General features: G+C 52.0%; 2 protein-coding genes across 2 annotated transcripts; both read left to right on the forward strand.

Annotated features, from left to right (window-relative positions):
* The first annotated feature begins 69 nt into the window (after nucleotides 1-69).
* Nucleotides 70-6,084, forward strand: TLCD2 (TLC domain containing 2). The gene is given in 6 exon segments (XM_009094922.4): nucleotides 70-80; nucleotides 1,376-1,652; nucleotides 1,655-2,004; nucleotides 2,370-2,452; nucleotides 2,947-3,029; nucleotides 4,716-6,084. Coding segments are annotated over 6 exon segments (1,206 nt in total). The 3' UTR covers nucleotides 5,118-6,084.
* Nucleotides 6,085-7,855: 1,771 nt separating this feature from the next.
* Nucleotides 7,856-27,182, forward strand: PRPF8 (pre-mRNA processing factor 8). Its single transcript, XM_009094732.4, has 43 exons — nucleotides 7,856-7,940; nucleotides 8,070-8,179; nucleotides 8,253-8,421; nucleotides 9,156-9,320; nucleotides 9,414-9,632; nucleotides 10,760-10,972; nucleotides 11,092-11,217; nucleotides 11,293-11,398; nucleotides 11,885-12,075; nucleotides 12,248-12,367; nucleotides 12,445-12,634; nucleotides 12,804-12,923; nucleotides 13,218-13,352; nucleotides 13,463-13,592; nucleotides 13,906-14,102; nucleotides 14,209-14,415; nucleotides 14,505-14,668; nucleotides 14,981-15,107; nucleotides 15,228-15,420; nucleotides 15,760-15,947; nucleotides 16,167-16,405; nucleotides 16,942-17,088; nucleotides 17,896-18,106; nucleotides 18,194-18,310; nucleotides 18,394-18,641; nucleotides 18,826-19,005; nucleotides 19,238-19,373; nucleotides 19,947-20,116; nucleotides 20,395-20,524; nucleotides 20,713-20,859; nucleotides 21,043-21,203; nucleotides 21,735-21,926; nucleotides 22,511-22,748; nucleotides 22,979-23,107; nucleotides 23,667-23,780; nucleotides 23,894-24,067; nucleotides 24,300-24,493; nucleotides 24,801-25,040; nucleotides 25,127-25,268; nucleotides 25,446-25,586; nucleotides 25,830-25,969; nucleotides 26,105-26,307; nucleotides 26,875-27,182. The coding sequence occupies exons 2-43, from the start codon at nucleotides 8,080-8,082 to the stop codon at nucleotides 27,027-27,029; spliced, it is 7,008 nt and encodes a 2,335-aa protein (XP_009092980.1). The 5' UTR covers nucleotides 7,856-7,940; nucleotides 8,070-8,079; the 3' UTR covers nucleotides 27,030-27,182.
* The last annotated feature ends 23 nt before the right edge of the window (nucleotides 27,183-27,205 follow it).

Below are 27,205 nucleotides of genomic sequence, written 5' to 3' on the forward strand. Positions count from 1 at the left end.
TAGTGCTATAGCAATGGGATCAAAGTCCTTGAACCAGAGGCTCAATTAATCACGGCTTACATTCCTGCCATGCAGAAGAGGTAGGTAAAAGCTCTCCAGCCTCCAGAAATATTTTAACTATTCCTGTGCCTGAGCCCTGGGTGTTCATCTTTAGGATAAACACAAATGGAGGAGCCCCTGGGGAAACAGGGCTGGACCTGCAGGCATTCCACAGTCTGGGATTTTCCCTGCAGGAAGGTGAAGGCATGAGTTGTCACCAGGGAAAAGGGCAGGCAAGATTTTTTTGAGGCTAAACCACCGCAGATGACTTCTAATTCGGAAACCGGCTCTGTGCAATTTTATACTCAATTAATTGTTAAATGATTTTTCTCCTCAGTGCCCTGAGCAGCCCAGCACGTCTCCAAGGCACGTCTCTCTTTCCTCAGCATATCTTATGCTGAACAAAAATGTCTTTGCATTTGGTCTTCTCAGTAACAGATTAGCCTGTGTGATCCTTCCACTCCTAATACACGAGATTATTTAAAATCCCCTGAGCACTCAGGGCTGCCTATTACTTCAGGCACTGTCTCCCTGCCACGTAACTGTTATGAAAGTACAGTGTCTTGCCTGGCTTTTAAGCAAATTTGTGCAGCTTGAGCAGATGCTTTTCTACCAGTTGGGACTATCATTGAGACACAGAATCGTTTAGGTTAGAAAAGAACCTCGCCCGTCTCCCAATTTGATTTAATCACTCAGCCTCCCTTCCATCAGTGTGTATTTGATGTTTTTGTGTCCATCAGCCCAAAGCCAGGACAGCAACCTAGAGCTCAGACTCCACACGCTTCTGTTTCAGCGAAGAGGAAGTGGAAGATTTCATCCAAAATTAATACCTCAAAGCAGAGGTGGAGTTTGACATTAATCGGTGTGTACACGGTGACTCAGCCCGGCGGCAGGAGGGGAAGCGAGGGCTGTGCGGTAGCTTCTGCTGGAGACATCAAAAAGCAACAAGGGAGCGATCGAATTACGGGAAGCTGGGAAAGCAGCGTGGTTGTAGGGTAGAACTAAAATCGTGGCTACGGGATTGTGAATTTCCACAACCACCAGACAGCAGAGCTGGGGTGTCCCAGACATCGGGGAGCTCCTCTTGGCATGGGACAAGGGGATGAGGGATAACAGTGCTGTGAGCAGAGCAGTTTTAGGCAAGGCAATCAGGTCTTTTTCCGTGCTTGGTGTGCACGGTGCTGTGGTGTGATCTGGGGGGTCCTGACCCGGCGTGAGCGGCGGCTTGGAGAGCTCCTGCCCAAGGAAACAGTGACGGGCATCACCTGCCGGAGAGGCTTTGGGGTGAAGGACCACGGGCTGCAGCACCTCAAGGGAGAGGCGTTCGGCCATCAAGGCGGAGGGGGAACCTCCGGGGAACAGGGAGTGCCGCCTGTTCCCGCACGGGGACGGGACACGAGTTCCCCGCTCCGTGCCACGCTCAGCCGCCTGCGGGCTGGCGCCGCTTCTGCCGTGCGGTTCCGGGGAAGGCGGGTACCTCTCCGGGGGCACAATTCCCGCTCTCCCGCTCCCCGTGCCCCAGTCCCCGACGGGAAGCGCTGCCTCTGCGTGTCCGCACCCCTGCGCGGGAGGATGCGGGAGCTGCCAGCGCCAGCCCCGGCGCGGCCCCCGGCCCTTCCCTTCCCCTCGGGGGTGATGCTCGCCGTGCCCCCGCCCGGGCGATGAGCGTAGCGGCCGGACGGGGCGGTGCCGGTGCCCAGGGCGGGCCCCGGGGCTGGGCGAGGCGGAGTCCGGCGGGCAGCGAGCCCGGTCCCATGGGAGCCCGGCGGGCCGGTGTATGCCCATGGCTTTCAGCCCGGGGTTGCTGATGGTGGCCGGTTCCTTCGCCGCTTTCCGCCTGCTGAACCTGGGGCTGGAGCGGCTCGTGCCGCCGCCGCCCTCGGCCCGGCGCAACCGCTGGAAGTGGCGCAACATCTGGACATCGCTGGCGCACAGCGTGCTCAGCGGCGGCGGGGCGCTGGCCGGGTGAGCGGCACCGCGGGGACCAGCAGGGACACCGGGCTGCCCGGGGAACCGGGACACCGGGAGGGAACGGGGATCCCGAGGGGAACCTGCGGCCAAGGGGGTGCTAAAGGAAATGGGGGTGTTGGGGACCCTGGGGAGTGTCAGGACCTGCAGACTGAGGGGCACTGAGAGAGGGGGGAAGGTGCGAGGCACCAGGGGATGGGGAGACTCCCGGGAAAACAGGAGGAAAGGGGAGGCTGTGGGTGGAGCAGGGCAACAGGAGGTCTCCAAGGAGGGTCGGCAGCACCAGGTGGGTAATGAAGACTCCGGCAGGGAAATGGTGACCTGGAGGCACTGCCCGACACTCACAGCCTCTCTCCCTGCAGGTTCTACCTCCACCCCGAGATGTCCAACGACCTGGTGGGCACACACCCGCCGGGGGCGCATAGCCTGGTGGCCGTGTCTGTAGGTGAGGTGTGGCGATGGACTGTCCCCTGTTCTGTCCCCTGGGGGGTCTTCAGGGCTCGCCGGTGCCTGACACCAGCCCCTCGAGCCATGTCGCGATGTCTCAGGCACCTCAAACAATCGCCCTATTCTTGGCAAAGGACAGTGGCTCCTTTCTGTCCCACGGCAGCCGCAGCCAGGAGGTACTGGGCACCGGGCTGCCCTCCACCGTCCCCGGGGGGAGCCGGGGCTCGGGCCGTCCCAAAAGTGCCCACATGGGGTTGGAGGAGTCGGTTGGTGCCTCTTCCTGGGAACAATCCTACAGAGTGACTGCAAGAGGGACCCAAAGCACACCAGTTTCCTTCTTTTGCTGTGACTCCCCACCCACACGGATGAACCCAGCACGTCCCCGGGGGGGGCTGCCGGGCCCAGTCAGGTGCAGAGCCCACTGGGGCAGGGGGGATTTGTTGGCACAGCCTTTCCTGACCCCCTTTTTGTTCATGCACTCCCCAATCCCAGGCTATTTCATTGAAGACTTTGTGGACATGTTGTGCAATCAGAAACTTCATCAGTCCTGGGAGCTGCTCTTTCATCACTCTGTGGTGAGTGCACCTGCACAGGTACCACCAGGGAGGCTGGGGTTGGGGGGCTCCTGCTGTTGTTTGTGTGGGGCTTTGCTGCCTGCTCCAAAGTCTGGTTTTATTTCCTGGGGAGAGGAGCCCAGACAGCAGGGCCTGGAGCTCCTCTTGGTCCTGCAGGACTCTGTACTCTTAGAGGGTCTGCAGAAAGGCACCCAAAAATGGGGTGGTATCGCTGATGATGAGAGAGATGGGGAGACTGAGAGCTGGTCAAAATCCAAATTTATTGTGGACTACATAGCTTATATACCATTCTAGGAAGACTAGTAATTCTTTATTACAATGATTGGGTTAATCATCACATAAACAAACTTATACATTTTACAACATCTCTTGCTTATAGAACTTGATGTAATTTTCAGTCTGATTTAATTTTCAGCTCTGTTCTTGCCAAGGCATCCTGATTATCAAATATCTTATGCTAATCAAGTCCAAAGTCCTGTCTTGTGTGTCCCAATAGAGTAGGAAAAAACATGTGTACAGAGTATGGGCTGATCCACAACAGTGTCACTGACAGCAGTGACCCCGGTGTACCCTCTGGCACAGGTGAGCAGCTTATCTCCTGTGGCTCTTGCCCTCTTGAGCACCTGCCAGCAAGGGCTGCACTTCCCCTCCCATCCACCTCCCTCCCCGGGGTGCTTTCCTCCCACCTGGGACTGGTTGGCTGGAGCAGCTGTGCTGCAGGACCCCCACTCCAGTGCCCTCTGCCTGTCTTGCTGTGCCCTGTGTGGGTTTCTCTCTGATCACCTCTCTGTCCAGGTGCCAGAGTGTTTTTCACAACCCAAACAATTCTGTGATGATGAGACTGTGGATGCTGCAGGGCAGGGGGGGGCACAGCCTGGAGCTGAGCAGTGGAGATGCTGCAGGGTTCAGGGGAGGCTCAGGGGTGTGCAGGGCCTGGGGAGGGGGTCAGGGACAGAGACAGTGCTGGCACTCACCTGGGATGAGAGGGGTAGTCAGACCTGCTCTGTCAGTGAGCCCTGGGGCTCTGCTGGCTTCTGCTGGTGAGCCAAAAGTTCATCTCCACAATGGAACTAATTCAAGCCAAGACAGTGACTTAACAAGCAGGGAGCAGATAATCTCATTACACAGCCCATACAGAGAACAGCATTAATGGCATGAAGCAAAGAAAGGACTGAGTGTGCTGAAGCGTGGGCAGGCAGAGCCTGTCCCCCTGCCTGGCAGGGAGGGTGCAGGGCAGGAATCCTGTCCCAAACAGCCCCAGGGGGCTCTCTGATACACCAAAGCCACCCAATCCCTGTCCTGGGGACAATCCCTGAGCTAGCAGCAGCCGTAGCCCTGGGCTACAGTCTCCCTTCCTGTCCATCCACTGGGTGTGGAAAAACCTGCTGGGCCACAACTGGCTGCATTCTCCCTGCCACAACAGCAGAGTTAGGTCAGGCTGCTTTGTCTCCTCAGCCAACCTGGGGCTTAGAGAGCTGTTTCCTTCTCTCCCCACTGAAACAAAAAAACCCACTCAGGTTTCATGCAATGGTGAGGTTTCATGCCCGAGGCTGCAATGCTGCAGGGATGTCACTGCTGTGATGATCCTTTCCACCTCTGCTCCTTGCTGTGCCCAAGGGGTTCCAGCTTGCAGCAGCTGAGAGCAGCCAGCCCCTGGGCTCAGCCCCTCTTCTCCCTCCTTCCCAGGTGATCATCTGCTTTGGTATCGCCGTGCTGCTCCACCAGTACGTCGGCTTTGCCCTGGTGGCTTTACTGGTGGAGATCAACTCCATCTTCCTGCACCTGCGGCAGATCCTCCTCATGGCCAACCTGGTGCACACCACCTGCTACCGCCTCAACAGCCTCATCAACCTGGGCACCTACGTGGTGTTCCGCATCGCCACGCTGGCCTGGATGACCCGCTGGCTCTTCCTCAATCGCCAGAACGTGCCCCCGACCACCTACGCCGTGGGCACGGTGGGCATGGCAATCATGACGCCCATGAACATCATCCTCTTCTACCGCCTGCTGCGGAGCGACTTCCTCAAATCCAGGCGGGAGAAGGAGGAGCAGCGGGAGAAGGAGGAAGGGCAGGAGAAGGAGGAATAGCCCCTCCCCTGCGATGGGGGCACTTCCAAGCCCATGGAGCACTGGAGGGTGAACGTGGCTGTTTCAGCACCTTGCAGAGAGGGGCTGCACTAACAGAGCATCCAGGCTTTGCTTGTGGCTCGAGATCCTGGGCCCTGCACAGCAGAGGAGGTGCTCATGGACCAGGCAGTGTGGCTCTGCTCCCCAAACACTTTTGGATGATGTGGTTGGACAATTGGGAGCTGCTCAGAGAAGCCTTGGCAGCTCTCACAGCTCCCTGAGGCACCACTGAGACAAGGAGGGGACAGAGCAGCGCTGTTTCCCCACTGCTCTTCCAGCCATCCCAACACCACAGGGTGTTTCCAGCCCCTTCGGTGCTGCAGCCCCCAGCATCCCATCGGCCACAGACCACTGAGTTCTCTGTGGCATCTCTGTAGAACACCACCAGCAAGACAGGCTCCAAGGCTTTGCCTTCGAGGTGATGGTCAGTGAAAAGCAAACCCTGCACTGATGAGCCCTCCCTGAGGAGATTGTCCCAGGCTGAGACCTGGCTGGGTGGTCACCGTGGGGTGCAGGCTGGGGGCAGCCCCAATCTCTGCTGACAACTGGAGCTTTCTCCGTGTTGTTTTGTCCCCAGATAATTGAAGTGCCCATAAATGAGCGTGGGAGAGCATGAGTGGCTGGCAGGAGGATGGTGTGTGGTGGTCACTTCCCACAGATGTGGGGTTTTCAGGCACTTTTTAGGATTCAGGAATGCCAGGTTGTGCTGCAGAGCCCGGGGTAACGCTCTCACCCGGCAGCAAAGGCTCCTACTAACACGAGCTTTTAATCAATGACTGGAAATGAAGTGGCTTGAGGGGAAAGGACTGAGAGGGGACAAAGGGACTCAGCATCCCAGCCCACTCTGGGGGTGTCACTGCTCAGCACAGTCCTTACCCCGTGTCTCTCTGCCACGGAGTGAAAATACACTGTACACTCGCACACTCTACCTCTCTTGTTGGGTTTTTTTCCCACCCCTCTCCTTTCTGTGGAGGAAGATGAAGGTTTTTAAATGTTCTTCCACTCCACATTTCCTCACTGATTCTAACACTGGACTGCTCCCCAGCAGTGTGTATATAACAGGATCATCCCATGAGGAGTTACGTGAACCAGTATGGAGAAATCCACTGGCTCAGTCACATTTTCTTTGTGTGGCAAATAAGCTTTAACACAAAATCTCTCCCTTGGTTTGAAGAGCAGGCACTGCTCACAGAGGGTGGCACGTGTTCTGAGGATGGAGACACATTCCTGCTGGGCTGGGAAAGACAAGTGATTCACGGGCAGTGTGAGGCTGGAGACAATGTGTGGCCAAAGCTGCTTATATTTCTATTTGTGGAGAGCAGGGAAGCTTCCAGGTGCTGGGCACAGCTCCTCCAGGTTTGGATATATCACCTCAAGCAGTGCTGAGGTGCCTTGTGCTCCTCACAGACCCCAGCTGGAGCAGAACTGCCACCCAGGGCTCTCTCTTTGGTTTGACCCATGTATTCCAAATTTTCCAGGGGCTGCTGCACTGACCCTTGCCCTTAGCACAGTCTCTGCCTCAGCTAAAAACGCTGCCTCTGCCCACACCCAGGGTGTTTCTCAAGGCCTGGATTGTGTGTCCCACATTCCTGCTGTCATGTGGATGTCCTGTACCCCAGGCACGTGGGGCTAGGGGCCAGGGGAGCCTGGTGTGGGCACCTAGTAATCCGCCGTGGTTTTCCCACAGGGCTGAGGTGGGATAAGCAGTGGCTTTGCAGGTCACCGAGGTCAGATGTGGGGATGCCCTGTGCTTGTCCCTCCCCATGGGAAGTGCCACAGCCTTGGCTTGAAAGGTTTTGGGTAGGACTCACCTCTCTATTCCCACCATATAGGGGACCATGGAGCTAGAAGCATCATCTCCATCAGGGAATTAATTGCTGGGGAGCAACACCCCAGCCTGCCACCCAACCACCCCCACTCCAACCCCATCCAATATCCCTGCAGAACAAACCCCTCTCCCCATGGGAGCTCCCACCCAGGCAAAACCCTGAGGCAAGAGCCTGCCCAGCTGCTGAGTGGCCCTGACAACATTGAACCACCCACAGTGAGCTGGCCCTCACGATTTCACAGCTCCTGGGCAAGCACTGAGGGCTGGGGCCAGAGAGCCCCCAGAGAGGGGGAAAGGGGGCAATAAGGTGAGTGGTTTCTCACTGGGGGATCAGGGGCCACAGTGAGGCCATGGGGGCAGCGCTGGGGTGAGACATCACGGCGGCACAGCATCCCCTGCCAGCCTGGGCCACTGGACTGGCTGAGACGGGCTCAGCCACACTGAGGGGATGTCCAGGCCCCGTGGGGGGATGTCCCCGCGCTGTTCCAGCGGGGACATCACCGGGCTGTGTCCGAAATGTCCAAAATGTCTCCCTGAGGGCTCCCCCCGCCCCTACTACCCTCGGGGGGGGGGGGAGGGGGAATGCACGACCCGGCCCGTGGTGCCCCCCACAGCAGCGAGCAGTGAGCTGCGCCAGGCGCTGTCCAATCAGAGGCGGCACCGCGCTGTCACCGCCGCCCCTCTCCGCCAATGGGAAGCAGGGAAGGGCGGGACCGGGAAAGCGGGACACCGCACCGGAAGTGTGCTCTAGACACAACTTCCTCCCCTCTTCCGCCTTCAGTTCCGCCCCCGCATCTACGCATTCTGATAGGATAAGCCTGCTGTCTGTCAGACTTCCTGAAAGCTGATTGGGTATTCCGCTCTGCTAGTCACGCCTACATCCGGGTCTCGCAGGCGCGGTAGCGACGGCGCGGGGCCGCCATTGTGGTGGGGGAGCGCGGGGGTCGCGGCTGACGGTGAGGGCCAAGGGGGAGCGGCGGGGCTGGGGTGTGCCCGGGGCGGGCGGGAGAGACGGGGGAGCGGCCGCCGGCGGCCTCGTCGTGATCCCGTACCTCACCCTGAGCCCCTCTCCACGCTCTCCGCAGTAGCGTCGCCATGGCCGCCGTGTTCCCGTACCGCGGCGGCTGCGCCCCGGTGCCCAACCCGCTGGCGCCGCTGCCCGACTACATGTCCGAGGAGAAGCTGCAGGAGAAAGGTGGGTATGGCCCTGGCTCCCCAGATCCTCCGGGGGGGACAAGGCGTGACCCGCCGCCTCTGTGTCCCCGCAGCCCGCAAGTGGCAGCAGCTGCAGGCCAAGCGCTATGCGGAGAAGAGGAAATTCGGCTTCGTGGACGCGCAGAAGGAGGACATGCCCCCCGAGCATGTCCGCAAAATCATCCGCGACCACGGCGACATGACCAATAGGAAGTTCCGACACGACAAGCGCGTCTACCTGGGGTAAGGGATCCCCGGTGTGTGACTGGGGGAGCTCAGGGGATCCGGCTGTGTGGCCTTGGTGTTTGTTGGAGGGAGAGATCCTTCTCTAAAGGGCTCTTCGTGCCCGTTGTAGCTCGCTGAGGATGCCCTGAGGTGTCAGTGCAGAGGAGGATTAACAAAAGGAGTTGTTGCTTTGAATTTATGAGAAGAAACATCAGCCTGGATAATGCATCATTGAAGGGGAAGCCCCTTCTCCAAAGGGCTTTCAGTGTCAGTTGTAGCTCAGTCTGTTGCTGTGAGGTATCAGTGCAAAACAGCATCAGCAAAGGGAATTGTTGCTTTGAATTTATGAGAAGAAACGTTACCCTGCATAACACAGTGTCTTAGAAGAGGTTGGGGAGAGTATGAAATGATTTTTGAAAGATTGAAAAGCATCCTGAGTGCTTCTTTGCTGTTTGTGTGTAGAGAGCTGTCTAGTGCACAGCACGGTCTGCTGCAGTAACTTACCACTACCCATAAAAACTCCAGAAACTCACTTAAAAACTTCCTTTTTTGTTAGCAACATTCCTGACAGCCAAATCACTAGAAAACCTTTTGCTAGTCCAAAGGCAGAGTGGGAAATTCATGGATTTGCTTTTGGAACGGCTCAGATGAGCAATTCTTAGGGAAAGGTGGGAGGTTGTTGGACTGGTGGCAGGTGGTTGGCTGTCCCTGAGAGCCACTCCAGCGTGGTTTCCCTTGGTTTGTGGCTGCAGTGCTCTGAAGTACATGCCCCATGCTGTGCTGAAGCTGCTGGAGAACATGCCCATGCCCTGGGAGCAGATCCGCGATGTGCCCGTCCTGTACCACATCACCGGCGCCATCTCCTTCGTCAACGAGATCCCCTGGGTCATCGAGCCTGTCTACATTGCCCAGTGGGGGTAGGTGCCTTCTGCTTCATCCAGCTGGCCCAAACCTTTTTGCATCCACCATAAAAATCCCCCTGATTTTAACCTTGCCCTGATTTCCTGCAGCTCCATGTGGATTATGATGAGGCGGGAGAAAAGGGACAGGCGTCACTTCAAGAGGATGAGATTCCCCCCGTTTGATGATGAAGAACCCCCTCTGGATTATGCTGATAACATCCTGGATGTGGAGCCCCTGGAAGCCATTCAGCTGGAGCTGGATCCAGAGGAGGATGCCCCTGTGCTGGACTGGTTCTATGACCACCAGCCTCTGAAGGACAACAGGAAGTACGTGGCTGTGATAGCACAATTCACTGGGAGAGGGGAAAAACAAATAGTGCATGAATCAGGTGTGCAGAGCAGTGTGTAACCTTTGTGTGATGTTGGTGGGGAGTAAAAACCTTCCCTCAAGGCTGGCAGGGAAAACCTGAGTGTTGGAAAGCTGCATCTTTTGCTTGCAGGTTGCTCAGAGAAGCTGTGGCTGCCCCATCCTTGGAAGTGATCAAAGCCAGTTTGGATGGGGCTCTGAGCAACCTGGGATAGTGGAAGGTGGAAGGCTTGGAACAAGATGAGCTTTAAAGTTCCTTCCAAGCCAAACCATTCTGGGGTTCTATGGCTCCGCATCCAGCAAGGCCCCTCTATCCAGGAGGCCTCTTACCCATTCATCTGCTAAAACTGATGTTTCTGACTGTGGTGTTTGTGAGGGTCCCCAGCACGAGGTGAGAGATGAGAATTTGACTCCAAGTTCTCAGAAGGCTGATTTATTATTTGATGATCTTCTCTTATGTTATCTTAATTATATTGTATTATAGAATGCTATACTAAAACTGTACTCGTGAAAGAGAGAAGATACATCAGAAAGCTTAACAAAAATGAATAATAAAAACTCATGACTGACTCAGAGTCCATCACAGCTGATGGTGATTGGTCATTAATTAAAAACAATTCACATGGAACCAATCAAACCTGCACCTGTTGGTAAACAATCTCCAGACCACATTCCAAAGCAGCAAACACAGGAGCAGCAATCAGATAATGATTGTTTTCATTCCTCTCTGAAGCTTCTCAGCTTCCCAGGAGAAAATCTTGGGCAAAGAGGATTTTTCAGAAGTTATCATGGTGCCACTGACTGTGCTGTAAAGCTGACAGCCTGCATTGTCTAGGTGGAATTTGAAATTTGCTCAAGGTGCAGAGATGTTCTGTGTCAGTTGGGACACACAAGATGAGAGGAACTGGAGCAACAGGCATTTTCTGAGCAGGAGGAGTCCAGAGTTGTCTTTAACAGTGCTGCAGCCTTCTTCCAGTCTGGAGACACCCATGTGTTACCTGTCCTTGATGAATGATGGGTGGCAGGAGGTGTTTGGTGACTCTGGTGCTGTGGCTGTGCCTGCAGTGTCCTTGCTCTGCTCTCCCAGGTATGTGAACGGCTCCACGTACCAGCGCTGGCAGTTCACCCTGCCCATGATGTCCACCCTGTACCGCCTGGCCAACCAGCTGCTCACTGACCTGGTGGATGACAACTACTTCTACCTGTTTGACCTGAAAGCATTCTTCACCTCCAAGGCACTAAACATGGCCATTCCTGGAGGTCCCAAGTTTGAGCCCCTCGTCAGAGACATCAATCTTCAGTAAGTGTTGGGTTTAGGAGAGTGGTTATCTGGGAAAGGGCTGATGGGTGTTTTCAGTCACAAATGTTTGTCTCTCTCACCATGAATGCCTGCATAACAGTTTTTTGTCTCATTTTAAGGGATGAAGACTGGAATGAATTTAATGACATCAACAAAATCATCATCAGGCAGCCCATCAGGACAGAGTACAAAATCGCTTTCCCATACCTGTACAACAACCTGCCACACCATGTCCACCTCACCTGGTAAGAGCAGCAGCCTCCAGAGCCAGGAGAGGAGGGAAAGGCTGTCAAAGGCTCTAATGTTTATTTTTGTTGCAGGTATCATACTCCAAACGTTGTTTTCATTAAAACAGAAGATCCTGACCTCCCAGCTTTTTACTTCGATCCTCTGATCAACCCCATTTCTCACAGACATTCTGTCAAGGTGAGTCACTGAGTTAACTGTGATAAACCCTGGGTGTGGAAGTAATGGCCATTGGTATCTTGCTTCTGATAGCAGCACACAAACATAGGTATTTTAGGAGAAGGCACCAGCCCTTTGACAAAAAAAAGCTACACTTGTGATTTTAGTCTTCTGCTTCTGGAGTTGCACAAAGTTGTCTCCTTTGGTTTCTGTAGGATAAAGCCCAATGTCTGATTAATACTGTTAGAGTCTTCTGACAGAGAATTTATCTTTGTAGTTGCCCTTGGTGTATTCATGGAGCTGACATCTCCCTGAAGTTACCTCCAGAACACCTAACTCAGGGTCTGGTAGCCACAGTTTGCCTTGTGGAGTGTTTTTTGCTTCTCTCATGCTCAGTACAGCCACACTTCTTCCATGAGAGCAAAGAGACGGATTTTTAACTTGCTTAACTCAGAAATGGAGCTGAAGCAACCAGGAATCACCTTGTGTGGTGCTTCTGTGTTTCAGAGCCAGGAACCACTGCCTGATGACGATGAAGAGTTTGAGTTGCCAGAGTTTGTGGAGCCTTTCCTGAAGGATACCCCTCTCTACACTGATAACACAGCCAATGGCATTGCCTTGCTGTGGGCACCACGACCCTTCAACTTGAGGTCTGGCAGGACCCGGAGAGCTCTTGACATCCCACTGGTCAAGAACTGGTGAGTTCTGTCCTGAGGCTGATGTAGTGATCATGACATTTTTACCTTGTTATAATGAAAATGAAATAAAGACATTATGCTGACTGGTTTCTAGAGATTTTAGGGGAGTTTTGGAGACGTTTGTCTAAGGAATGTGAGTTAGCTGAAGCTTTGGAGTGTGATTTGTCCATAGGTACCGTGAGCACTGCCCAGCAGGACAGCCAGTCAAGGTGAGAGTGTCCTACCAGAAGCTCCTGAAATACTATGTCCTGAATGCACTCAAACACAGACCTCCCAAGGCCCAGAAGAAGAGGTGAGTGGACTCTGCTCACTGGGGAACTGCTGATCTCTGTAGGGGATTGAGCTGATGGTGGTCTCTGCTCTCTCCAGGTACCTGTTCCGCTCCTTCAAGGCTACCAAGTTTTTCCAGTCGACCAAGCTGGACTGGGTAGAAGTTGGCCTGCAAGTGTGTCGCCAGGGCTACAACATGCTGAACTTGCTGATCCACAGAAAGAACCTGAATTACCTTCACTTGGATTACAACTTCAACCTGAAGCCTGTGAAGACCCTCACCACAAAGGTACCAGTCCATTTGCTGTTGTACCCAAGAGCAGAGTTCATGTGAAGGTTGTTGTGAGTGAGGAAAGAGAGGCCACAGTGCCTCAGCTGCTCAGTTGTTGACCAAACTGGAGTTGTTTCACTTCTCTGTGACATTGTTACACAAATTCTGAATATTTTGTCTTTTCCAGGAAAGAAAGAAATCCCGTTTTGGGAATGCTTTCCATCTGTGCCGAGAGGTCCTGCGGCTGACCAAGCTGGTGGTGGACAGCCACGTCCAGTACAGACTGGGCAATGTGGATGCATTTCAGGTAGGCTTTTTGGTTTTAAATGTGGTGAGAAGAAGTAGAGAGGAGAATTGGAGTATTTTATATAGGATATACAAAGTGGCTGAATGTTGCAGTGTTATGGAGAAGAGGGGAAACATTGGAAATATCCAGTATTGTTTAAAGTTCTGCTTTTATATTACTTTATAAGAATTGATCATTGTCTGAGCCAGCATTAGGAGCTTTGTATGGCCTGATACACTCTGTCCAAGAAACCTGGCTGCTGGAGGTGGTGTCTGAGGTGTTGGTTGTTGTCCCTGACTGTGTTCCATGTCTCAGCTGGCAGATGGCCTGCAGTACATCTTTGCCCACGTGGGTCAGCTCACGGGGATGTACCGGTACAAGTACAAACTGATGAGGCAGATTCGAATGTGCAAGGACCTGAAACATCTCATCTACTACAGGTTTAACACAGTGAGTTCCACCTTCCCACGTGATACTGACCCCATGTAAACTGAGGAACAAGGGAGGCATTCTGGAATGTCAATAAATGACCTGATCTTGCCATGTCTCTGTTCCTCCAGGGGCCTGTGGGCAAAGGTCCTGGCTGTGGTTTCTGGGCTCCAGGCTGGAGAGTGTGGCTGTTCTTCATGAGGGGCATCACCCCACTGCTGGAACGCTGGCTGGGGAATCTGCTGGCCAGGCAGTTTGAAGGTCAGTACCCTGTAAATGGTGCATATGGGAGGAGTGTGTGGTAAAGATTAATGCTGTTTGCTTGCCAGCCAGTTTCCTGTTCATACTGGTGGTCTTTATCCATGCTCCACTGACCAGCTTAGAGAGCTCTTTCCAGATCTGTGCCCCCAGAACAGATTCTAAATGGAAGTGGGATTTCCTGCTCCATAACCACTTAATCATTTACTCCAGACTCCTGGCAGTGTAATTTCTCCAGACATCCTGCACCTCCTCAGGAAGGAGGAGAATCACTGCCTGGTGGTGTCAGAATTCTGAAGGACTTTGCTTTTTCCAGGCCGTCACTCCAAGGGTGTCGCAAAGACTGTCACAAAGCAGCGTGTGGAGTCTCACTTTGACCTGGAGCTCAGGGCAGCTGTGATGCACGACATCCTGGACATGATGCCAGAAGGGATCAAGCAGAACAAAGCCAGAACCATCCTGCAGCACCTGAGTGAGGCTTGGCGCTGCTGGAAGGCCAATATTCCCTGGAAGGTAAATCTCTCACTTGGCCTTTGGGTTCAGTTCTAACATCACCCAAATGGAGCTGCTCCTGGAAGGCTCCCACTCCTGCTTCCCTCAAGTCCCTGTCCCTCCCCAGGTGCCAGGGCTGCCAACTCCCATTGAGAACATGATCCTGAGGTATGTGAAGGCCAAAGCTGACTGGTGGACAAACACAGCTCACTACAATCGGGAGCGGATCCGCCGGGGAGCCACTGTCGACAAAACCGTCTGTAAGAAGAACCTGGGCAGGCTGACCAGACTCTACCTGAAAGCTGAGCAGGAACGACAGCATAATTACCTGAAGGTACTTTTGTCCTCCCTGAAATCACCCAAATTAATGCTGTTCTCATAGGGAAGCTTTCACTGATTAATTCTGCTGGTGTGGTTCTGCAGGATGGGCCTTACATCACTGCAGAAGAGGCTGTCGCTGTGTACACAACCACAGTGCACTGGCTGGAGAGCAGGAGGTTCTCCCCCATTCCTTTCCCCCCACTGTCCTACAAGCATGACACCAAGTTGCTGATCTTAGCCCTGGAGAGGCTGAAGGAAGCTTACAGGTAAGCAGTGGGAAGTGATCTTGATCTTCAGGGGCACTGGGAAAGGCTTCTATTTTCTTATCCATTATTCCTGTGATGAAGTATGGTGTAAAATTTACCCTGGTGAACTGGTAAAGCTGTTGGTTTGGTACTGCAAATTAATCTGGGAGTTCCTATTGACTCTGTCACTTGGGCAAAACCACTGCCATGCTTGCAAGTTTGGGGATGTGGATTGTGAGGATTTACAGGTTGAACATTATCATTCATCAGTTTAATGCAGTGGCCCTTAGGCTGTTTGTGTGCAGGTGCTGAGCTGTTCTCCCTTGTTTTCAGTGTGAAATCACGCCTGAATCAGTCACAGAGAGAGGAGCTGGGCTTGATTGAGCAGGCTTATGATAATCCCCACGAAGCTCTGTCCAGAATCAAGCGACATCTGCTGACTCAGAGAGCCTTCAAGGAGGTGAGTGAAAGCCTGGTGAAAGCCCAGCCATGTTATGCTGCATTCAGAAGCTGAATGGCACAAAAACCTTGTGTTTTCTCTCAACTACCAGCCTCAGTTTTTCCCCCTCTTTTTTTTAAGGTGGGAATAGAGTTCATGGATCTCTACAGCCACTTGGTCCCTGTTTATGATGTTGAGCCCCTGGAGAAGATCACAGATGCTTATCTGGATCAGTACTTGTGGTATGAGGCTGATAAGCGAAGGCTCTTCCCTCCTTGGATCAAACCTGCTGACACTGAACCACCCCCTCTGCTGGTGTACAAGTGGTGCCAAGGTCAGTGGGCTCTTGGATTCCATGCAAAAATTATTTTTCCTATGAGGGAACTTGTGTCCTATGAGTCCCCTTAGGAGCTGCATTTTGCTTCTGCAATTTGCAGTCAATAATTACAATCTGGGATGTATTTTGTAGGTTAATACATATGTGTATACTGGAGGAGGACAACTTGCACAGCATTTGTGGTTAATTACATAGTTTTCCTCCCACTTCTGGATAGACTGGAAGATCCAGAGTCTGAAAAATCAGTCATTGCAGGACTTCTGTTGAGTTCCTGTATCCAGTGGCTGCTTCTGTGCTCTGATGTGTCAGATAACACAAGATTGTTTGTTCCCTCAGGCATCAATAACCTGCAGGATGTTTGGGAAACGAGTGAAGGGGAGTGCAATGTGATGCTGGAATCTCGGTTTGAGAAGATGTATGAGAAGATTGACCTGACCTTGCTCAACAGGCTGCTGCGTCTCATCGTTGATCACAACATTGCTGACTACATGACAGCCAAGAACAACGTGGTGATCAACTACAAGGTGATGGTTGTTGTCAGGAAAGGGGGTTTGTGCTAAAAGGGACCCATGAGGGAGGAGGTTTTGGATCCATGGCAAAGAAGGAGCACAAGACTTGCCAAAGAAAAGTGATGAGGGAGTAAAAAAAACCCTTCTTGGGTGATGCTGAGGAACAGCTGCTCAGGTGAAGGGGTTCTGACGTGTTGGGATATATTTGCTCACAATTCCCCTTCATCTCCTCAGGACATGAATCACACAAACTCCTACGGGATTATTCGTGGGCTGCAGTTTGCTTCCTTCATTGTCCAGTACTATGGGCTCGTGATGGACCTGCTGGTGCTGGGCCTGCACCGGGCCAGTGAGATGGCAGGGCCTCCCCAGATGCCAAATGACTTCCTCAGCTTCCAGGACATTGCCACGGAGGTGGCCCATCCCATTCGCCTCTTCTGCAGATACATTGACAGGATTCACATCTTCTTCAGGTGAGATCTCTGGGGCCCTGCTTTCCTCAGGTCAGCACAAAGGCAAGGGAGATTTAATATGCTCCTGCTGCTGGCTTTTGTTCCCTTTGCTGTTGAAGATCAGGAGTATTTGAATTGACAGACTTCCCTGGATAACTGGGTGTCCACATGCCTCCTCTTGCTTTCTCAGTTTTACTTTTCTGCAAACTGAGAAACTTCCAGTTTCACTGGACCAATAGAAACTCAAAAATGTCAAGAAACACAAATGAATAGAAATAGAAATAGGCTCAGTTGTTAGGATTTGGTAAATTAGAGACTGGTAAAATATGCCTTTTCTGTCTCTTCATGGAAAGATAACCCAAACCCTGAGTTGCTCTGTTGCTAATGAAATTTGCTAATGAAATTCCCCCATTCCTTGGGCGGTCACAAAAACGGGATAGTTACCTTCAAACAGGTTGACACAAACAGCTTTTCCTAATTTAATCCTTATCTTTCTGGCCAGGCTGGTGTTGCTAAGTCAACCATGTAATTCCAGATCCTTTTGTGTGCATTTCCAGGTTTACAGCTGACGAGGCAAGGGACTTGATCCAGCGGTACCTGACAGAGCACCCCGACCCCAACAATGAGAACATCGTGGGCTACAACAACAAGAAGTGCTGGCCCCGGGACGCTCGCATGCGCCTCATGAAGCACGACGTGAACCTGTAAGTGCTGCAGCTGGGGAAGAAGTGGTAGGAAAAAGGGGAAAATCAGTGAGAAATAACTCTTGGAGACTGGGGAAGAATGGTAGGTGTAGGACCATCGGGGAGTAGGACAGACGGAGATGAGAGATCTCTGCAGCCAGGTCGTGAAGCTTGGGGTTTATTGCAAAGGGCCCTGCTGGGAGCTGCCAGCCACAGCTTAGAGCAGGCCTGAGAGAAGAGAGGATGAGAGAGTAAGAGAATAAGAAGGTAAGAGAGCTAGGTTCCTCTTACAATACAAGAAATCTTCCTCTGTGTTGAATATTCTAATTCTCACTAACCGATCTAGTACAAGATAAAAATCCTATAGCATTTACATACGGCCTATAAGAATCATTACATTACCACACTGTGTTACATTTTAAACCCTAAAAACTCCTCTTTGGACCCCTTCTGCTAAGCTAGTAGGGTCTGCTCTGACCCTTCAACCTGTCTGCAAGCAGAGGGTATTGTTTCATCAAATAGCTTCAGCTGGCCATACCATTGTTTTCCAGTTGTTTAGTAACTAAGCTTGCTTTCATTTCAGTCTCCTGTATTCTCAAAATCTTTTGCCAGGCAATCATATTTATAAGGCTTTCCTATTTCATCTTGCCTAACAGGTAGGAAACAGGGGAAAATCAATGATAAATAACTGTTGGAGACTGATAGATGCTCAGGATGAGATGTGAGAAGTGAGGGGTCTGCACTGAAAAATTAGGGAAGCTCTGAGAACTCACCCAGTTGTTATTTGGGTAAATTCTGCTGTGTCACTGTGCCCATGCTGTTTTGCAGTGGCCGTGCTGTGTTCTGGGACATCAAGAACCGTTTGCCCCGCTCGGTGACCACGGTGCAGTGGGAGAACAGCTTCGTGTCCGTGTACAGCAAGGACAACCCCAACCTGCTGTTCAACATGTGCGGCTTCGAGTGCCGCATCCTGCCCAAGTGCCGCACCAGCTACGAGGAGTTCACCCACAAGGACGGGGTCTGGAACCTGCAGAACGAGGTGGGCTGGGAGAGCAATCCCTGGGTGGGCTTTCCATGGGTTGGAGAGGGGCTCCCAGGAGGGGACTGATGGGTCTGTGCTCTCCAGGTGACCAAGGAGCGCACGGCTCAGTGCTTCCTGCGTGTGGATGATGAGTCCATGCAGAGGTTTCACAACAGAGTGAGGCAGATCCTCATGGCCTCTGGCTCCACAACCTTCACTAAGGTAAGGGAGAAGGGAGATCTGTGACAGCTTTCTACACATTCTTGGGAGTGAGCCAGGAGCTGATCCTTTCCTTTCCTTTCTAGATTGTCAATAAATGGAACACAGCTCTGATTGGCTTGATGACTTATTTCCGGGAAGCTGTTGTAAATACTCAGGAGCTGCTTGATTTGCTGGTGAAGTGTGAGAATAAAATCCAGACTCGCATCAAGATTGGCCTGAACTCCAAAATGCCCAGCCGTTTTCCACCTGTGGTGTTCTACACCCCTAAGGAGCTGGGGGGGCTGGGCATGCTCTCCATGGGCCACGTTCTCATCCCTCAGTCTGACCTGAGGTGAGTTGTGCTGTTCTAACTCCTGAATGACTTGAGTGTTCTTTCAGATGCTCTTTCCCCTAAAAATATTCCAAGAGTGCTAAACCATGCCATGGTACAGACCTGTGTTGCCTTTACAGTAGCTCATGGCGGTGATGAGGGAAGTCTCAGTTCCTCCTACCTCATTCTTGTCTCTTTGCTCCAGGTGGTCCAAGCAGACAGATGTTGGCATCACTCACTTCCGCTCGGGAATGAGTCATGAGGAGGATCAGCTCATCCCCAACCTGTACCGTTACATCCAGCCATGGGAGAGTGAATTCATTGACTCTCAGAGGGTGTGGGCAGAGTATGCCCTGAAACGACAGGAGGCCATAGCCCAGAACAGGTGTGTGTCCAACTGTGGGGAGGTCAGGCAGCAGTGGGAAGTTTTGTGCTGTCTGGGGATTTTGGAGACCTTGCTGGCCCTGCAGTGCTCTTCCCTCACCTCTGGCATTTTAGTGTCCCCTGCCACAGCCCTGAGCTCTGTGACATTTCTGTGATCTCATCAGCTGAGCTACTCATTAGTGCATTGCTGTAAATTGAGAGGTAACAAATTTGTGGGGATTTTGTTCCTTCAGGCGTCTGACACTGGAGGATCTGGAGGACTCGTGGGACAGGGGAATTCCTCGGATTAACACCCTTTTCCAGAAGGATAGGCACACTCTGGCTTATGATAAAGGATGGAGAGTCAGGACTGACTTCAAACAGTATCAGGTACTGACAGGGAATTTCTCTTCACCTGAATATAAAGTTCAGATGCCTGTTCCACACAAAGTCCTTTTACCTTGCATTATTGCATGTGCACTTCTGTCTCTCTGCTGCAGAAGGAATTTACAGCCTTGTGTTGGGACTGGTAGAGGCTGTTTGGAAATAAATGCTCCAGAATTTGTATCTTATCCCCTTTGGAATAATTTACATAGATTGCAGTGTATTGAAGAAAAATACAATAAACACAACAACATATTACAGAATCAGTTCTGGAGAGAGAATAATTATCCCAAAACAAACATTCCAAAATATTAAGTTTTAGTAACAGTGGAATAATTTGTATTTAAAGCCTTTAATGACAGCTTTGCAGAAGGCCAGTCCCTGAAAGATAAAAATATCACCTGAGGTTCCACCCAGAGTGAATTGCGGAGCAGCACTGACAGAACTTGCGTTGTAGATGAGCTGTGTCCTCCAGCTCTGAGGGCATGAGGCTTTTTACCTGCTCCCTGACCATCACCATGGTGTTGGTTCCTACAGTTAGTGCAGCCAAGGGAATGATCTGGTCTCTGCTGTCTCCAGGTGCTGAAGCAGAACCCGTTCTGGTGGACACACCAGCGCCACGATGGCAAACTCTGGAACCTGAACAATTACCGCACGGACATGATCCAGGCTCTGGGCGGGGTGGAAGGGATCCTGGAGCACACCCTCTTCAAGGGCACCTACTTCCCCACATGGGAGGGTCTCTTCTGGTAAGAGGAACTTTGCTGTGGGCTCTGGGCTCAGGCTGTGCTGGTTCTGTTGAGTTTCTGCTGGTTTTCAGTGGTTGTTTCAGAACATTGTGGAGTTCAGTTGTGAGGGCACTTGGGAAAGGGGCTACAGCTGAACTTCTTGGAAACCCATGGAAATTTCTTGGCACGAAACAACCCTCCCACCTCATGCCTGATTTCTGTGTCTGTCGCAAGTGACACATGGCAGCAGAGATGAGGGGCATCTCATTCAGTTGAATCTAATGGTCTGCCCTTTTTAGGGAGAAGGCCAGTGGCTTTGAGGAGTCCATGAAGTGGAAGAAGCTGACAAATGCCCAGAGATCGGGTTTGAACCAAATTCCAAACAGAAGATTCACTCTCTGGTGGTCTCCTACCATCAACAGAGCCAACGTAAGTACCTGGTGTTTGTCCCTCTAGGAGCAGACAACACTTATCCACTGAAATGAGAGCAGTTAATTGATCCAATTAATTCTCAGAACATCTCTTAGAGAGGTGCTAAACCTCCTTAACAGGTTTAAGTGCTCCATTTTTAAAATGTTGTGCTGTTGTGTGTTCTCACAGCTGCTTTTCCTTTGCAGGTGTATGTTGGGTTCCAGGTGCAGCTGGATTTGACAGGGATCTTCATGCACGGTAAAATCCCTACGCTGAAGATTTCCCTCATCCAGATTTTCCGAGCTCACTTGTGGCAGAAGATCCATGAGAGCATTGTCATGGATTTGTGTCAGGTGAGCAGTGTTGGCTTGGTTTGTTTCTGTGCCCTTCTGGAGCAGGACCAGTCTTCTCCCAGCAATTTGGCACAGAAAAGGAAGAAATGGAAAATGGGATTTTCCTGACTTCCTTGGTGTTGAGGATAGATCCCTTATCTGGGTTGCTTGAGCACATCTCATCTTTGACTACCTTTTCCCCAGGTGTTTGATCAAGAGCTGGATGCTCTGGAGATTGAGACAGTGCAGAAAGAGACAATCCATCCCAGGAAGTCCTACAAGATGAACTCCTCATGTGCAGATATCCTTCTCTTTGCTTCCTACAAGTGGAATGTGTCACGTCCATCCTTGCTGGCAGATTCCAAGTGAGTTTCCCTTTTCCCTCTCCTCAGTCTCCCTGCAGAACAGAGCTGCTGAGCCTGTCATCCAGAGCCTCTGTGTCTCTTGGGCATCTGGGGGGCACTGGAGATTGTGTCCAGCAAAGCACAGGGCTTGTTTGGGTAGGTGGTTGCAGCACCTCCTGGCACTGCCTTTGCCAAACACCAGCACTGGCTTTGCTCCTGTTCTCTCCTCTGGGTGAACTTTTCCCTGAGCTGTTGAAGGTTCTTCTGGAAACCCCACAAAGCTGAACTGGCCCAGGGCCAGAATCTGGAGTGAATCCTCACCAGACAGTCCCTGGGGGAGATGATCCTCGTGACTGCACAGCAGTGGACTCACTGGTGCTTTGCTTAAACCTTTCAACAGCCTCTGCTTTCACTGCTGTGTGAGGAGAACAGCAGGGTCCCTTCCCAGGGTGGAACGTGGATATGAGCTGCCTGCAGTGTCCATGCTGGGTGACAATTACTGCAGGAGAACTTTGTGCCAGATGAACTTGTTGTGGCCTGCTTTCTCCTCAGGGATGTGATGGACAGCACCACCACCCAGAAGTACTGGATTGACATCCAGCTGCGCTGGGGCGACTACGACTCCCACGACATCGAGCGCTACGCCAGGGCCAAGTTCCTGGACTACACCACAGACAATATGAGCATCTACCCCTCTCCCACTGGGGTGCTCATTGCCATTGATCTGGCCTACAACTTGCACAGGTCAGAGCTGCACCTTCTGTGGTTTCATTTCTAGGGTTGGAATTGGTGGTTTGTGGGTATTGTCTCGGTGCATCTCCGGACTGGGTTGTATTCCAGGCAGGAGGATGAGGGGAGAAGGCTGGAGATGGGCAGTGAGTGGGATAAGGCATCTCAGGTTGCCCAGTTTTGCTCAGTAGTAGTGGTTCAGTTCCCTCAGTTCATTAATAATTTGTTTCTTAGGATATTTCTGTCAGGCTCTTGTTGGAGCTGAAGGACAGGCCTTGTTTCAAAGCCCCTACAGGTGGGGACAGCTATTTCTCACTGGAAACTAGGGGCAAAGACAGAAATCAGTTCTCCAGTGTGTTTGTTGGAGATGGTGCAGCTTTTCTGGGACTGCAGCATGTGTGTGCTGTGGCCTCCCACTGAGGAGGTGTAGGTAAAAGCCATAGGTGCCCACCTCCCAGGGCATTACAGAAGTCCCACTGCAGTACAGAGCTGTGTTTTCAGCAGTACAAAGGGGCCTGGCTGCTGCATGGAAAGACTTGGGTAGGGCTGTTGCCTTTTCAGGTCTAATGGTAACAACTTCTGTTTGTTTCCTCCTTCAGTGCTTATGGGAACTGGTTCCCTGGAAGCAAACCTCTGATCCAGCAGGCCATGGCCAAAATCATGAAAGCAAACCCTGCCCTGTATGTGCTGAGGGAACGAATCCGCAAAGGGCTGCAGCTCTACTCCTCAGAGCCCACGGAGCCCTACCTGTCCTCCCAGAACTATGGGGAGCTCTTCTCCAACCAGATCATCTGGTTTGTGGATGACACCAACGTGTACAGGGTCACCATCCACAAGGTGAGGCCTGAGGGGTGTCTCAGAAAGGACTGAATGGGCTGGAGGTTTCCATGTGTGATGGAAATCTGGGAGTCAACACTTGGACCCAGATTTTTGCAGTGCGCACAGAGCAGCTCTTACATTTCCCTCATAGCCCCTGCTCAAAGCACACAGAGAGTTGGCTCTTGTCTAAAAGTGAGGGTGGGCTCCATTTATCTCCCCGCTCTTCTCACTCTCACTTTTTCCCTCAGACTTTTGAAGGGAATTTGACCACAAAACCCATCAACGGAGCCATTTTCATCTTCAATCCCAGAACTGGGCAGCTCTTCCTGAAGATCATCCACACTTCTGTGTGGGCAGGACAGAAGCGTCTGGGACAGGTAGGGCCTGGCTGGGCCTTGGGTGTGACCTGGGGGTGGGCTCTGACTGCTTGAGACACTCCTTGAGCAGAAAACATCACAAAGATCTTCATCTTCCTGCCTCTTAATGAGTTTGGAGCTCCAAAGTCCAAGTGATCAGGCAGGCAGGGGCATGGGATGTAAAAGTGGAGGAACACAGGCATTGCTGCTGCAAGGATTTTGAGATTCTGAGGTGTAAAGACCCCACATCATCAAGCAGAGCTTGAGGAACAGTGCTCTGCTCCTTGTTACACTTGGCTGTACATCCAGTGCAGTGAGAAAGCTCAGGTGCCAAATCTAGGGAGGTGGAGTAGCCAGCTGGTTTTTTCTGAGCCACTCAGGAGTAACTGAGCTCCAGGAATGGGAACTGCCCTCTGTGATCAGTAAGGAGGAAATGCTGGGCCTTGTCACTGATGTGAAACAAACCATAAATTCCAGTTGTATTTTTAGAATTTGGTTTGCGTCCCTTTGGTTCCCAGAGACATGGAGAGGCTGCTGGAGGGCAGGGGGATACTTCTCTAACCCTGCTGTCTTTCTGCAGCTGGCCAAGTGGAAGACTGCTGAAGAAGTGGCTGCCTTGATCCGATCCCTCCCTGTGGAGGAGCAGCCAAAGCAGATCATAGTGACACGGAAAGGCATGCTGGACCCACTTGAGGTAAGGCTGCAGCTCCCTGAGGGTATGTAAAATCTCTGGGAGATAACAGCACACTTCTGTGTCCTGTGATGTTCTGCAGTAGCTGTGAGCTAATTCCTCTTGATGAACTCCAGGTGCACTTGCTGGATTTCCCCAATATTGTGATCAAAGGCTCGGAGTTGCAGCTGCCCTTCCAGGCCTGTCTGAAAGTGGAGAAGTTTGGTGATCTCATCCTGAAGGCCACTGAACCCCAGATGGTTCTCTTCAATCTCTATGATGACTGGCTGAAAACCATCTCTTCCTACACAGTAAGCACAGATGTGTCTCCTGCGTTTTGCTTTGCTGCTGATAAATGAGGCAAGGAACCAAGGCCTCAGATATCCCTGATGATTTGTTTGGGAGCACTTGGCTCTGAATCTGCCTGGATTTTCCTTTAGATGGATTTCCCTGGCAGTTCCCATGTGCTCAGAGGAATGCTGTATTTGGGTCTTGTACATTTAATTTTCTTCTTCCTAACTCCATCTTCTTTCCATCTCCAAGGCATTCTCCCGTCTGATCCTGATTCTCCGGGCACTACACGTGAATAACGATCGAGCCAAAGTTATCCTGAAGCCGGACAAGACAACCATCACTGAGCCTCACCACATCTGGCCAACCCTGACAGATGAGGAGTGGATCAAGGTGGAGGTGCAGCTGAAGGATCTCATCCTTGCTGACTATGGCAAGAAGAACAAGTAAGGCATAATCCTGTCAGCCTTTCCTTCCTGCCCTGAAGGCTCTGGCCAGAGGCCTTTGTCAGTGCACTCTCAGCTTTGTAGGGGATCTGGTTAATTTTAATAACCTTGTGGTAAGGCAGATAAAAATGTCTGCACCAAATCATTGATCTAAACATCATGTGATCATGGCCCCTCTTTGGTTTAAAAAGTTGTGGTTTAATTTTTTCGCAGTGCCCAGAGTGGGTGTTCTGAGCCTGTGCCTGAAGGTGAGAAGGCTCCAGAATGTATTTTGAAATGCCTGACTCAGGTGACTTTTCTCTTCCAGCGTGAACGTTGCATCCCTGACCCAGTCAGAGATCCGAGACATCATCCTGGGCATGGAGATCTCTGCCCCATCTCAGCAGAGGCAGCAGATTGCAGAAATTGAGAAGCAAACCAAGGAGCAGTCACAGCTGACGGCCACGCAGACCCGCACAGTGAACAAACACGGGGATGAAATCATCACCTCCACCACCAGCAACTATGAAACCCAGACCTTCTCCTCCAAGACTGAGTGGAGGGTCAGGTAGGAAGGCAGGCAGGGGTGGTGGAAAGGGTTGGAATGCTCAGGGAGGTTCTGTGCCCCCTCTGATGACTGTCTCCTCCTCACAGAGCAATCTCTGCTGCCAACCTCCACCTGCGGACAAACCACATCTATGTCTCATCAGATGACATCAAGGAGACAGGTTACACCTACATTCTTCCCAAAAATGTGTTGAAGAAGTTCATCTGCATCTCAGACCTGCGGGCCCAGGTGAGTGGGCCCCACTCAAACACACCAGGAAAGGAAACTCTTGGTTTGGAGCTGGGAACTTGCTGTGGTTTGTCCTCGTGAATCCCTCTGATGCTCTCCTCAGAAATTAAGGAGTTCCCACTCACACAGCTACACAGAGATCTCTTCTGGCTTCTAAGGCAGGTGTGTGTGTTTCAGATTGCAGGTTACCTGTATGGAGTGAGCCCTCCAGACAATCCCCAGGTGAAGGAGATCCGGTGCATTGTGATGGTGCCCCAGTGGGGGACACACCAGACCGTGCACCTCCCAGGGCAGCTGCCACAGCACGAGTATCTCAAGGTGGGTTGAGGTTGAGCTTCTAGGGTGGGTGGAAGGTCAGTAAAAAGGACCTGACATGGTGGAGCAGCTTCCCTTGGTCTTATGTAGTTGGAGGACTGAAAGGGCTCTGTCTAAAGCTAAACTTGATTGAGATCAAGTGAGGGGACACAGAGATCAAGTGATCTCTGTGTCCTTTTTGCCAGGCTTGAAGTGGTCTCATTTTAAATGGTTTTGATTTTTCTCTAAACCACTCTCTTTTTGCAGGAAATGGAACCTCTGGGGTGGATTCACACCCAACCAAACGAGTCCCCTCAGCTCTCACCACAGGATGTCACCACCCACGCCAAGGTCATGGCTGACAACCCCTCCTGGGATGGGGAGAAGACCATCATCATCACCTGCAGGTGAGGGGCAGGGAGGCTTCTGGTGCAGAGCTGGGGAACCCAAAACAAAAATCGGCAGAAAGGGAATGTTGGCTCATTCCTGCTTTCCCTCCTCTGCCCCAGGTGAGTCTGACTTGCCTCATGTCTCCTTTTCAGTTTCACCCCTGGCTCCTGCACACTGACAGCCTACAAGCTGACCCCGAGCGGGTACGAGTGGGGCCGGCAGAACACGGACAAGGGCAACAACCCCAAGGGGTACCTCCCCTCCCACTATGAGAGGGTGCAGATGCTCCTGTCCGACCGCTTCCTCGGCTTCTTCATGGTCCCAGCACAGGGCTCCTGGAACTACAACTTCATGGGTGAGCTGGCCTGGGGAGGGGAGGGGAAAGAAAGCAGTGTGGGGAGGTTGGGAAGGAGGGAATTGCTCCTTTACCCATTTCAAACCTTCCTCCAAGTGGCTGGCAGGGATACCAGCGCTGTGCCCTGAACTTTCCATAGTACCAGCATTGGGATATCAGTTCAATTTTTTTTTTTTTTTTTTTTGGTGGCTTGAGAGGAAAAATAGATCCCATGTCTGTCAGGATTGTAGTGCATGGTCTATCGCCACTGAATAATTAATCCCTGTCAGGCAGAAGAGATAATGGAAAATGCAAGAGAGAAGCTGTTCCCAGTAGGGAGGTGCTGGTATCATGAACACCATGCAGCTGGAGAAGGGGTCAGGAAATGAGAGTGACAGAACACTCGACTAGCATAAAAGGATTGTAAATCTCTTGAGGGGAGGACCCAAAGAGGGATGATTTTGTGGGTTTAGAACTTTCTCTCCTATCAGGGAAATGGTCGTAGAAGGGTGGAGAGCTGTGTTAGGCTCCTAAGGGGTGGAGGAGACAGAAGAGGTGCTCAGGTGGGTGACACTCCCTCTTTTCCAGGTGTCCGCCACGACCCCAACATGAAGTACGAGCTGCAGCTCGCCAACCCCAAGGAGTTTTACCACGAGGTCCATCGCCCCTCTCACTTCCTCAACTTCGCGCTGCTGCAGGAGGGGGAGGTTTACTCTGCCGACCGCGAGGATCTCTACGCCTAATCCTGCCCGCGCCCCTTTAGTACTGTTGATATTCAACAGCGTGTTCGTGTGCCCCCCCCCCCCTTCCCTCCACTGTGCCCCGCTCGCCCCCCTTCACCCCGCGCGTTGTTGTTTTCCCCATTTTTCCGCTCAATAAATTTTGTACGAACGGGAGCGCTGAGGTCCCGCCTCGGGGG

The sequence above is a fragment of the Serinus canaria genome, chromosome 19, assembly GCF_022539315.1.
Source record: "Serinus canaria isolate serCan28SL12 chromosome 19, serCan2020, whole genome shotgun sequence".
Lineage (NCBI taxonomy): Eukaryota > Metazoa > Chordata > Aves > Passeriformes > Fringillidae > Serinus > Serinus canaria.